Source organism: Arachis ipaensis, chromosome B4, assembly GCF_059453495.1.
Source record: "Arachis ipaensis isolate K30076 ecotype BB chromosome B4, ASM5945349v1, whole genome shotgun sequence".
NCBI classification, from domain to species: domain Eukaryota; kingdom Viridiplantae; phylum Streptophyta; class Magnoliopsida; order Fabales; family Fabaceae; genus Arachis; species Arachis ipaensis.
The window spans coordinates 134,141,517-134,154,566 of NC_142439.1; the positions used below are offsets into that span (position 1 = coordinate 134,141,517).

The window sequence follows — 13,050 nt, forward strand, 5'->3', positions numbered from 1 at the left end:
ATTCATTATAAAAAAATATTAAAGTAGAACACAAATTTTATATTTTTTCATTTAATAAATTTTTTAATATTTATTATAAAAATATTAAATATTATTAACTTTCAAGTTATAATAAAAATCAAATATTATAATATAATTTATTTTAAAAAAATTTATAATTCTATAATATTATTACTAATAAAAATATCAGTGTTTTTCTAATATAATTAGATTCATATATAGTATTTAAGTAACAGGGTATTAAAGTTCAAGATGTTGATTGATATGATGTAATAAGAGAATATCTATGACTAATTAGAAGACAATAATTCAAAAATTAAACTATTTAAAAATCTATTTACATAACAACATTAAAAGAAAATATCTATGAAGTAAAGAATAGGGCAATTTTCCAAAATAAAATGATTGGATGAAAGCTTTACCAAATTACAACATTTGGAATTTGGTTACCATTTTGCGTTGAATCAATTTATATAGAAACCGTGGGAGCCAACCACGGATTCCAGATGCACATAAACCGTGGGAGGCAGCAGGGTTTTATGAGTTGGAAATGCACAATGTAAACCGTGGTAGGCAGCCACGGTTTACACTTTATTAATGAAAAGCAGAAACCGCTGGTGGTAGCCACGGTTTATGAAGAAGAAAAAGCATAAACCGTGGCTGGCAACCACGGTTTATGAAGGGCATTCAATGATCATAAAACCTTGTAACCTAGCACGGTTTATGTATAATGAAAATCTATATATATTCGAGTGAGAATGTAGTTGCTGAGGAGATCATTATCACAATGTCAAGTGAGGGAGAGAGTGTTCTTGTCTTAGTGCATTGCTCTGGAAAAATTAAAAAAAGCAAAAAATATGGTGTGAAGTTCACTGATAGAGAACCGTTGAGTGTATTTGTTAGTTCGTCAAACAGTTTGTCAGATTTGAAGAGCACCATCTTGCAGAAGCTTGGAGTTTTTGGGAGCAAGGTTGTGAAGAAGATCTTCTACAAGATTCCCATCGCTGTAGTTTCCAGCGGTGTGATGTATGATACATTCGTGTTAGGGGCTGACGAAGATATTAGGGTTCTATTTCATTGCGTGAGGAGTTTTCCTGAGCTCAGAATACACGAGTTGTATGCGAAGTTGGAGGTAACTCTGGATAGTTCTGGGGCATCGAATCCTGTTCATAGCTCGACTGCCGCTGGCGGTGTGTCTTGCTCGGCGCCAGCAAACCGGTTTTCTGTTCCGCAGGTTGCCTCTCCTTCTTTTGCGGCTGATCTGGTACCAGCGGTTGCAGTTCCAACTGCACGTTCCCCTAATGAAGGGGTCCTGCAACAGGCATTTCTGGGGGAATCAGGTCGTGCCACAGATGATGAACATCAAGAAATCGGGGTACCTGATCGAGTAGAGAATGCAATGCGGGACGATGACTCTGGCGAGGAGCCTGTAAATATATTTGGGGACAGCGACGATGACACCGGTGCCAATCCACAAGCACAAGAAGGTCCTTCAAGTTCCGGCACACAGCATTACCCTCCACACTTCTCGACGTTAAACTTGGAGGCTCTGGGTGAACATACGGCCGGAGTTGCTACAGTAGGTGGTTCGTCAACCGAATTTCAGATTGGGCAATCCTTCCAGAGTAAAGAAGAAGCTGTTCTTAGTGTGAAGGACTATAGCATCCGTCGAGGTGTTGAGTACCGAGTGATGGAATCGGACCATTTGAAGTATCATGGAAGGTGCAAGGATTTCGGCAAAAGTTGTAGTTGGCTGATTCGGATTTCGCTCCGTGCACGGAAGGGAACTTGGGAGGTTAGGAGGTACAACGGTCCGCACACTTGCTTAGCAACATCTGTTTCCAGTGATCACCGTCAGCTTGATTACCACGTTATCTGTGCGAGGATTTTTCCGTTGGTTAGTGCGGATGCTGCAGTACCGATCAAGGTCTTGCAACAAGCGACTGAAGCTGATTACGGCTTCAAACCCAGTTACCGGAAGGTTTGGAAAGCAAAACAGAAGGCAGTTGCACAAATATATGGAGACTGGGAAGAGTCTTATGCCGAATTGCCACGTTGGATGCTAGGCGTGGAGTTGACGATGCCCGGGACAGTTACTGTGTTGCAGACGTCTCCTGTTATAGTTGGGGACCAGATTGATGAGTCAACAGTGTACTTTCACCGTCTGTTCTGGACATTTCCACCTTGCGTTGAGGCCTTCCAACATTGCAAGCCGCTTGTGAGTATTGATGGTACCCACTTGTACGGCAAATATGGAGGCACCTTACTGCTGGCGATTGCACAGGATGGGAACTCAAACATCCTCCCCATAGCATTCGCTCTTGTGGAGGGAGAAAATGCCGAGTCATGGGCATTTTTCTTGTCCAACTTAAGAAGGCACGTGACTCCACAGGAGGGTATCCTTGTTATCTCGGATAGGCACAACGGTATCAAGTCTGCACTAGAGGATCCCGTGAATGGTTGGCTGCCCCCACGTGCTTATCGGGCGTACTGTATCCGCCATGTGGCAGCAAATTTCAGCCTTTCTTTCAAAGGTAAAGATGCGAGAAGAATGCTGGTTAATGCTGCGTACGCAAAAACTGAGGCGGAGTTCTATTACTGGTTCGACATCATGCGTACAGAGAATCCGGCAATGTGTGATTGGGCGAACCGGATGGAGTATGAGAAGTGGACGCAACACGATCTACATCACGTAATGAAACTTTACGTAAAACAAATTCTATAACAGGCAAAACATAACTGAATGAACTACAAGTAAATTACTCACATCATGCACACGCAATCTATCCAAAGAAAGGCGTGCAGCCACCACTCTCTGATCTACTGCATCGTTCCTCGGTAGATACTGAGCCCACCTACAAGTTCAATTAAAAGAATGTCATAACATCTAATGGGACATGTAAATGAACAATTTCAAACTCTAGCATCATATTTTTTTACCTGGATGCAAGTGGAAACCCGAATCTGTTGAAATCACTTGGCCTCAGACAAGGAAATCTCCAGAAGATCCAAGACTGTAGAAGCTGAAGTGGCCCAGCCAAGTTGACAACATTTCTGTTTGTTCCACGACAAAGACATCTGTACAACCACGCCAGCGCGGCCGAGCCCCAGCTATATCTACCCAAGTCATCCAACGATGCCACATAAGGCAACCAGCGAAGGTGGACACGGTTGGCGTTCTTGTCCGCAAACAGCTGAGATGACAACAGCATCATAATATAGGCCCTCGCGTATATACGCACGATGTCCTTAGTAGCATCTGCTGGCAAAACCCGAAACCGCTCATGGAACCATGTGTAGCACACTGTCATTTGCTTCACTTTATTCTGCGGAGGTAACTCCCCAAACAGCTCACGGAACCACACCCATGCCGGTCTTCCATTTTCCATGAAATTCTCAAACTCACTAAGGCACCCACTCACAGGCTCACCATCAATCGGTAAACCCAGCTGATAGGCCACGTCCTCCAAGGTGACCGTACACTCCCCAAAGGGCATGTGAAATGTGTGGGTCTCAGGACGCCACCTCTCAATGAATGCGCTAAGTAGAGGCTCATCAACCCAGAACCACTGACTGTTCAGCCTAGCCAAGTGATATAAGCCCGCCGTCTCTAGATACGGTATGATACGCTCGTGTAAAGGCATATTCTGTTGTCTTCTCACACCACTAATAACCCTAGCAGGCTGTAAAAAGAAAGATAGCGAACTCTCAACAGACAACAACAGCAACAATTTACAGTAATATCAATAAAAAACCCTAAGCATAACAACAATAGAGAAAATAACACTAACAATACTACTAACACGTAAACCTAAAAAATTATTTCTGCCAACAATATAAATTACAAATTCAATAAATATAAAATACTCACTATCATGATAACAGCAAAAAATTCTATTATAACTGTTAAAATATTAATTTAACATTTACCATTAATGATAAGAACATTAAACAAAAAATAATAATAAAAAGCCGGTTTAACCAACCTCTTGGTCGATAAATCCAGCCACATGCGCAACGCGGTTTAACCGGTACATCCGGTCTTCTTCTTCCATCGGTTCTCCACTAAACCGGTTCAACTTCTCAAACCAGCAACTTAACAAAAAAAAATTTTTTTTCCTCTCTCACCCACCAACCTTCCCCTCACTCACAAAACTCACAAATGATCCGCCCTCACCAGCCACGGCTTTGCTATTTATACTACTCACTCATAAACCGTGGCTGCTTCTAGTGGTTTATGTTCGAAAGCATTTACTCATAAACCGTGGCTGCCTACCACGGTTTATGCTTCACATTCTCTTCACGTAAACCGTTGCTGCCTACTACGGTTTACATACAAAATGGTTTGATCATAAAACCTCCCTACCTCCCACGGTTTATGTGCATTTGGAATCCGTGGTTGGCTCCCACGGTTTCTATATAAATTGATTCAACGCAAAATGGTAACCAAATTCTAATTGTTGTAATTTGGTAAAGCTTACATCCAATCATTTTAATTTGGTAAATTGCCCTAAAGAATATATAATTTTTTGAGACAAAAAGTATACCCGTGTGATCCAAAGCAATAAGCATGAATGAATGAAGGGTGGTGGGAGTGTCATATGTGTGGATATGCATTATCATAAGCTGTACCATGTGAGGGCCCAACTGTGTAGCCTTTGTGTCTTGTTTTTAGGGGAGCCAAGAAAACTTCACACTACTCTCACATCTCTCTTTTCTACACAAACACTATATCATATTACCAAATAATATATCTTAATTTTTATGATCTTTTTATACGTATTGTTGTGTGATAATTTATGTGTTAATAATTTATGCCTCATTTATTATTAGTTATGTTTAATAATTTAAATAGGTGTTTGTTTCGTGTTCAGTAATGATAGATTTATCAGATCATAAATAACGGTTGAATAAAGAGGATATTTAAATTCGAATGCGAGTTCTATAAAAAAAAAGTGTTGTTTTGATCGTCAGTAGATTGACAGATGAGGTCATTTATAAGAATTTCGTACAATAAAACAATTAATTAAAATAAAGATGATATATTTTTGGAGAGAAATAGGTCTTTTTTATTTATATTTTATACTCGGTTGAGTCTTTTTAATTTGGATTTGGTTACCTAAAAATTTTTGTAAATTGTCCAGATTTTCATTAGAAAAGAGGATGCCACTCGGATCACTTTACGTGTACAGGTTAAGGACTCGTTGGGTCGGTAATCTGCGAGTAGGGGTGAACGCGGATAGGATCGGATCGGATATGGCTAAAATATCGATCTGATCTACATTAAAATTAATAGATTGGATCTAATATCTGTGGTTTTTAAGTCTGGATTCGATCCGATCTGCACATTTGCGGATCGGATCGGATATTGGATATATCCACAAAACACAAAAATATTTTTTAAAATTTATTTTTATTAAAAGAATATTAATAAAATTTCTTTTTTTTACTCTTTTAAATATATTTACTCTTAAAATAATATTAAACATATTTTTCTAAATAATAAAATTAAAATAATACAACATATATGATAATTATTAGTAGAAATAAAACATAAAAAAATATTTACTTATTTATTTATTTATTTTGCGGATTCGCGGATATACGGATATCTACATAAAATCTGCAATACGATTCTATAAATGTGCAGATTGGATCCGATTCAATCAGATCCATACCTGTAATTTTCGGATTAGATAAATACCGCAGATATGTGGATTGAATCCGATCTATAAACATCCCTATTTGCGAGATGGATCCCTTATATCTAGACCTGAATATTTTGATACGATGCTAAATTCATAGATACCGATACAATAAAAACATCGACAACTTAAAATATGACATGTGAATTATATTTTTTTGCGTGACTAATTAATTTTTAAATATATATTATATCAATATTTTTATTAATTTTTTTTATATTTTAACAAAAATGATTGTTTTATTTAATTTTATAAAAAAACTTAAATATTTTATTTTATATTGAACAAAAAACTATCTTAATTTTTTTAATTTAGTCAAAATTTAGTTAGCCTTAGTTTTGTAATTTTAAATCTGAAATAATTTAAAAATTCAAAATTCAAAAAAAATAAAAAAATAAAAAAAGTGTTTGATCTAAAGTGTTCTTGCTGTTTGGGCAAAGAAGAAGAAGAAGTGTCTTTGTCAGTCGGTCACTCGGTCTCCTCTCTGCGCTTCTTTGTCCGAAGATCTCTTCATGTCGTCTCCACTCTGCTCTTCTTTCTCTCAAGCTCCGTTCGTGTAGTCTCTGGCCAAGAAGAAGACGAAGCTCTGTTCGAATCGTCCCCCCAGTTCCTCCACGTCGTTTTCTCGAATCGAATTTTGCCTTGTGAATAACGGTGGATCTATCATTGGTTTCAATTCTAGTAGGGATCGGAGGGCGTGATGGTGTCGAGAGAGCTGTTCGGTTGGTCCCCGCCGCACATACAGCCTCTCACTCCGGTGTCTGAGGTTTCGGAGCCGCCGGAGTCACCGTCTCTGTATATTGATGCCGGTGCCGAGACTTCGGCGTCGCAACAGGTTGAGGTGGAGGAGGAGATCATAGGACAAGATGCCCAGTTTCACACGTTCAAGGAGGTTCGGTTTCGTTCTCTTCTTAAGCCCTTACCCTAGATTTTGTTGTGCGTAGCTGTCTGGATTTTCATTTCTGGTAATTTGATTTTGTTTTAGTTGTGAAATGTATTTGCTGCTTGTGAATTGTGATGTTGGATGAGGTAATTGAGCAATGAATTTTTTTTCACCAATACTGAATTGATTACACTCATTTGAACACTTCTTCCTATAAGGGAGCATCAAAACCGCAATTCAGGCTGGGTCAGCATTGGCATTCGCCTCTGCATTTATTGATTTCAGAGGTCAGAGAATAAAACATGATTCTCATAAGTAGTATGCTGCCTACAACTCTGCATTGATGAAAACTATTAAGGGTGCAACAACTGGTTTAATTTCTGGCACCCTCTGGGTACTGTTGTTGCCACCTGGAATCATGTTCCTCGTGTTGAGAGAAACGTTGCTCTTCCAGGCCTCATAAGAACTTTCAAGATGATGGGCAACTATGCATTGACCTTTGTTGCCATAGGAGGAGTCTACATTGGTGTTAAGCAGTTGGTGCAGAACGCTAAGATGAAGAGGGATCTTGTCAATGGTGCTGTAGGTGTGCAACTGTTCTGGGTTACAAAGGTAGCTTTTTGCTCCAAACTATTTATCTCTGTTAGACCATAATTTGCATATGTTAAATCTATATCTTGAAATCTCACTTATGGAATGTCGATGAAAATGGTGAACAGAACTCAATGATGCTTTGATGGCTTTCCCCTATAATCTAATTAGATGTGATAGTGAAGTATCATATAAGGAAATCCAGTTCCTTTGTATGTGAATGTTGTGTGTGCGTGTGCCTCCACCAACAAAATCCTCCTCCTCCTCCTTTTCAAGTTGCTTGTGTGTATTCGTGAGTTTTCATATTTGTTTCTTTATGATTTGTGTTTGGGTCCGATGTGTTTTTATTCATATCCTTAATGTCAATTCTGAAATCACAGAAGCTTAAAGTGACATTTGTGCCCTTTTTTTTTGCTGTCTTCAGTGATCAGTTTCATTCAGATCCAATAATACTTGCTTGATAGCTGATGTTATGTGAACTTGAACCTTATTTTTCTTTATATAGAAACTAAATTCCAGAGTTTATTTGCCTTTTGTTATTTTTTTTCACTGACATTTAGTTGTATTCCCTTATTTTCATTATTTTTCCGTGAAGCTCCTAAGTTGTTCGTTTTCCATTCCAACCAAGAAATTTTCTTGTTCTTAAAAGCCCACAATGTCTTGTAGCCATAGCTTAAGGCCTAAGCATAATGTATCTGTTAGCGGTTGTAGTTCAAATGAAACCTTTATTGCTAACTAATTGAAACTTTTCTTTTAATTAATTTCTGGAAAGAATGAGAATTATAAGATGCCATGATAAAGTTAGCTGTATTTTTCGTTGCTTGGGGCTATGTTAGTTATTATTGTAATGCTTATTCAGCCTTAAAATTTGTTTTACATAGATGGTTGGTCAGTTAATGTGTCTGCAAATACTGGCACCGGAAGAAGTCAATATGTGAATGCTGGAGAACTAAGTGGCAGCACTTCTTCACATGAAGGACTTAACAAGCTGATAAACATAGGGGTGTTAGCTTTAACAATGATTTGATACATAGTGATCTTATAGCGTATATAAACATTGTGGGAGCATAGAACTAAGATGTATTTTTTCCTATGTAAATTCTCTTGCCGGTACATATTTATTTGTCCCAATCGGCCAAAACCAAACCCACATTTAGTATTTTGAACAAGTTTAATCACCCGTGCCATGCACGTGATAAGATTGAAATTATAATTTTAAGTTGTTATGTTAAATTTTATTTTAATTATAATAATTTAATTAATAAAAAAATAACTTGTATGCGTTGTTTTTCTTTTCTTAATATAGTGTTAATTGTATTAACTATAAAATAGTTATTTAATCAACTTTTTTCAATAAATCAGGCATATATACTCAATATGACCATAAATAATCTAGTAATACTTAAATCTACCAACAAAGTTTTATATATTGGTATACTATGAAGTAAAAAAAATATCAAAATCAGCTCAAAATGAAGAACAAATTGATAGAGAATCCTAAAGTAGAAAGTTTTGTAATAAACAATAAATAATTTAAATCCACTGAATAACAATTCAATGCTATCCTTTGATACCTGCAAAATATATACATGAAATAACATTGTATCAATATTTATATATAAAATTATATGATTAACGTAATTATAAAATTGTTTGTCAAGAGAATAAAATTATACGAATTTTTATGATAGTTTTAATATTCTCAAACTATTAATGTACAATAAGAATTCATCTATTATTAGTTCCTAGAATTTCTAAATTTTTTTAAGTGATAGTAATAAATTTTTTGTTATTACCTTTTTATTATAGGCTCTCAAAAACTTCTCTATATACCACATTCATCATGCAGTAATTTCCAAGTGTATTAACCCGTACCATGCACGTGATAAGATTAAAATTATAATTTTAAATTATTTTGTTAAGATTAATTTAAATTATAATAATTTGATTAATAAAAATATAACATGTTATGTATTATTTATTTTTATTAAGCTAGTGTTAAATATATTAACTCTAAATAGTTATTAATTGGTTTTAGTAATCTACTTTCTTCAATAAATTAAACATATATACTCAATGTGACCATAAATAACAATACTTAGACCCACCAATAAATTTTTATATGTTGTTTTACTGTCAAATAAGAACATATCAAAATTAGCTCAAAATAAATAATAAATTATTAGAGAATTCTAATGCACAAAATTCTCTAATAAAAAATGAATAATTTAAATCTATTAAAAAACAACTCAACACTTTTCTTTGATGCCTACAAAACATATACCTAAAATAATATTATATCAATGTTAGTATATAGTTTTACAATTATCGACCGTATTTACTATATATGACTCCTTCTTAAAAGTTATTCTATACACGTGTGCAATCGGAAGATAAATTACTGGACTTTATTTTATTTTTCTAAATTATTATAATTATGCATTATTCATTAAATGCTAATTGTAAGATTGTAATATAATTATAATAAAGATATTTTTCTAAAATAAATTTAGAAGAGAGAATAGTACTTTCATTTTGGAGAGAAAATGAATTCACGAGGAATTGGCACCTCACTTTTATTAGTTGATAATGTATTAAATATTGATTTTATATAATTATAATAAAAATATTTCTCTAAATTAGTATAATCATACATTATTCGTTAAATGTTAATTGTAATATAATTATAATAAATATATTTTTTAAAATAAATTTTGAAAAGAAAATAGTGATTTCATTTTAGAGAAAAAATGAATTCATGAGGAATTAACACCTCACTTTTATTAGTTGGAGAAAAAATCCAGTTTTAGTATATTTTGTCATTATTATACATTTTTCTCTAATCATATATCCACTGTTTTTTTTTCTTTGTTTCAGCATTTTGAACCTAGGTTTAACTTCTCGTAGTTCTCACTTCTCAGTCATTCTATTAGATGTAGTTAATAACTATTGAATTTTTTTATTAATATAGGAGAAAAATATATTATTATATGATAGAATTAATATGAGTATATTTTATTATTAAATAAATAAAGTTAATATTAAATAAAATTATACATAAAAAACAAAGAAAATAAAATTAAAATAGCAAAAGTGATAAAAAGATTATTTTTATAATTTTGTTTTGACATTTTTATGTATAGAAGATTAGAAAATAGTAAATTTTTAACTAAATTAATTTATATTTGTTGTATTCAATTTAAATAAGTAATAAATTATCTTATTTTAATTTATTCTTTAAATTTATATATCATAAAAATTAAATCAAATAATTAATATACATAATTTTAAATTGTGTGATACTTAAATATCTATTCAAATCAATTAGTTGATATAATTAATTCATCATAATGAATTGACTTTAATGAGTTAAATAAAATAATACATAAGCATGCTACGTTGATTCTATCATTAAAGGTAAAAATTCGATTTTTATATGATAGGATAGATAATATAATAGACGGCGAGAAAGAGAAAGATAAACATTTTAGATCCTAAGTTGTTTTATTTGAATGTTGCAATGTGGGTATCACATTATTTTACTTATTCTACCCTATGGACCCTTTTGTAACTTTATTTCAGTATCAATAGAATTTCACTACCTTTGAGTACTAAATTAAAATTCAAAATGAAACTAAAAAAAAAGTAAGGAGTATAAAATTATTGATTGAAAAATACTCTAAATAATAAAAAACCAAATTAACTTTAATATTAAATTCATTAATATGATTTTAATTTTATATAATAGTTAGAAAATATATTAGTAAAAGCAAATGGAAGAATAGCTTTAATTAGTATTTGATAAAATATTTATTTAGAATAATTAAAAAATATAAAATTATGATATTATTAAAAATAATACATTTTTATGTTAAAAAAATATATTTAAATAAAATATTTATAAAATATAAAATTTAAAGTAACATAGCTTTATAAACATTAATCATTAATTAATTATGAACATAAAATTATAATATAATTTATTTATAAAAAAATAATCAATAATTAATATTAATAAATATAAAAATCATCCAAACACTTTAATTAAAAGTATGAATGGTTAATTATTATTCATTATTAATAATATTTTATTCATAAAAAAACTGAAAATATAATTATTGAGATTTAGATTTTAGAAAAATAAACGTATAAATAATAAATGATCTATTTTATCATATATATTATAAATTAGTGAATTAAACTAACTGATATAATGAATTATAATTAATTAATTGGTATAAATTATAATAAATTATATGATATTTAAAAAGAAAATAAAATAAATAAAAGAATAAAAAAATAGAAGAATAGAAGACTACAATAAAATAAATTGAATGTAAGTTTTTTTCTTTTTACAAATTTATATCACATCTGCTTCAATAATAATAAATAAAAATACATCAACTTAATATCTAAGAAAAAAGGATGAGATAAAATCATAACACAATTCTAAAATAAAAGCTTAAATTAAACCATAATATCATTGCACAACACAAATAAAAAGTAATTTCACACTATAATATACCACACAAATAGATAAATGACTTAAGCTTAATTATGAATTTTTTATTTATTTATGCAAACATGATAACACCATGGTCTATAAATGCTTAATGGATAACATATCATATATTGCTCTAAATGATGAGCACAGGAGTTGAAGAGTGTGTGCTGATTTGTGTTCATGATAGTTGTCTTCTTGTGACGGCGCCTCATAGGATGAAAAAGAATTGTTGTAAAAGCTACCCAATGAAAGAGTAATTGGTAAATGAATGATATTTTCTTCTAGCATATATGGTCTTTTATAGTGGTAAAATAAAAATGGAATGAATAAAATTTTGTATTTTTATATTAGAAATAGAATTTGATATTTATCCTAATAAAATTAAATAATTAATTAGTTATAAAATAAATAAAATAAATAAAATAAAAATATTTTTAAGAATTAATCAAATCAATTAGTCAATACAAATAATTAGTATAATTAATTTTATTTGATTTATTGAATTCAAAAAATAAATTAAAAAATAATTGATTGAATTAATTAGTTGATATAATTAATTTATTATAATTGATTGGATTTAATGAATTAAAAAAATAAATAGAAAAACATAGGAGACAGTGATTTTTTTTAACTAAATTAATATGTATTTATTGTATTTAATCAGTATAAGTAACAAATCATCTATGTTATTATATATCTTATTTAATCTTGCATGGCACGGGTAATTATAAGTTATATTTTGATTTCTAATTATTTACGTACATAAATGATTAAAATATATAACATAAATATCGTAATTATTATATTTCTATGATATAATTATAATTAACATATTTTATCATAATTAAATATTGATTTGATATAATTATAATGAAAATACTTTCCCAAAATAATACAATCTACTATTATTCATCCACTAATTATTTGGCAATAAACCTTAATATGATTTTTTACATTTCCGCTATGGGAAATAACTACTTAGATATACCAAATAATATGTAACATATTACTACCTGTATAAGTTAAGGCACAAACACAGGATTTAATTAAGCTGATTGAAACTTTCACCAAACAGAATATGACCTCAATCGAATAAAAAAGGATACTCGATTTTGCATTAATTAGCTAGTCGAAGAAATAACATACTCATTTATTATTCATGTTTTATTATATTTTTTAAATAATATATAGAAAATATATATCTTGTGCATAAAAATATGACTATTAGTAATTTTATTAATAAACCTTTTTTTAAACTATTACTAATTTCAATTTTAATAGAAAATATGAGGAAATAATTTTGCTTGCCATAAATAATATACTAAAACTGTTAGTATATTATCTTCTATATAGTTAAGTGAATTTAT

General features: G+C 31.3%; 1 protein-coding gene and 1 long non-coding RNA gene across 2 annotated transcripts; both read left to right on the forward strand.

Annotated features, from left to right (window-relative positions):
- The first annotated feature begins 787 nt into the window (after window positions 1–787).
- LOC148569301 (uncharacterized) lies at window positions 788–2,696 on the forward strand. The gene is made up of 2 exons (XM_088484979.1): window positions 788–2,557; window positions 2,622–2,696. The coding sequence occupies exons 1-2, from the start codon at window positions 788–790 to the stop codon at window positions 2,694–2,696; spliced, it is 1,845 nt and encodes a 614-aa protein (XP_088341105.1).
- A 3,758-nt stretch (window positions 2,697–6,454) lies between these two features.
- On the forward strand, window positions 6,455–8,398 carry LOC148569302 (uncharacterized). Its single transcript, XR_015880757.1, has 2 exons — window positions 6,455–7,200; window positions 8,061–8,398. It is a non-coding gene; the product is annotated as an uncharacterized LOC148569302 (long non-coding RNA).
- Window positions 8,399–13,050: the final 4,652 nt, after the last annotated feature.

What these genes read in the sequence shown, in the direction of transcription:
- LOC148569301 (XM_088484979.1), top strand. Translation starts at nt 788, where the DNA reads ATGTCAAGTGAGGGAGAGAGTGTTCTTGTCTTAGTGCATTGCTCTGGA. An exon ending in AAGATGCGAGAAGAATGCTG is followed by an intron (nt 2,558 to 2,621) that starts GTTAATGCTGCG and finishes TCATGCGTACAG; the next exon opens with AGAATCCGGCAATGTGTGAT.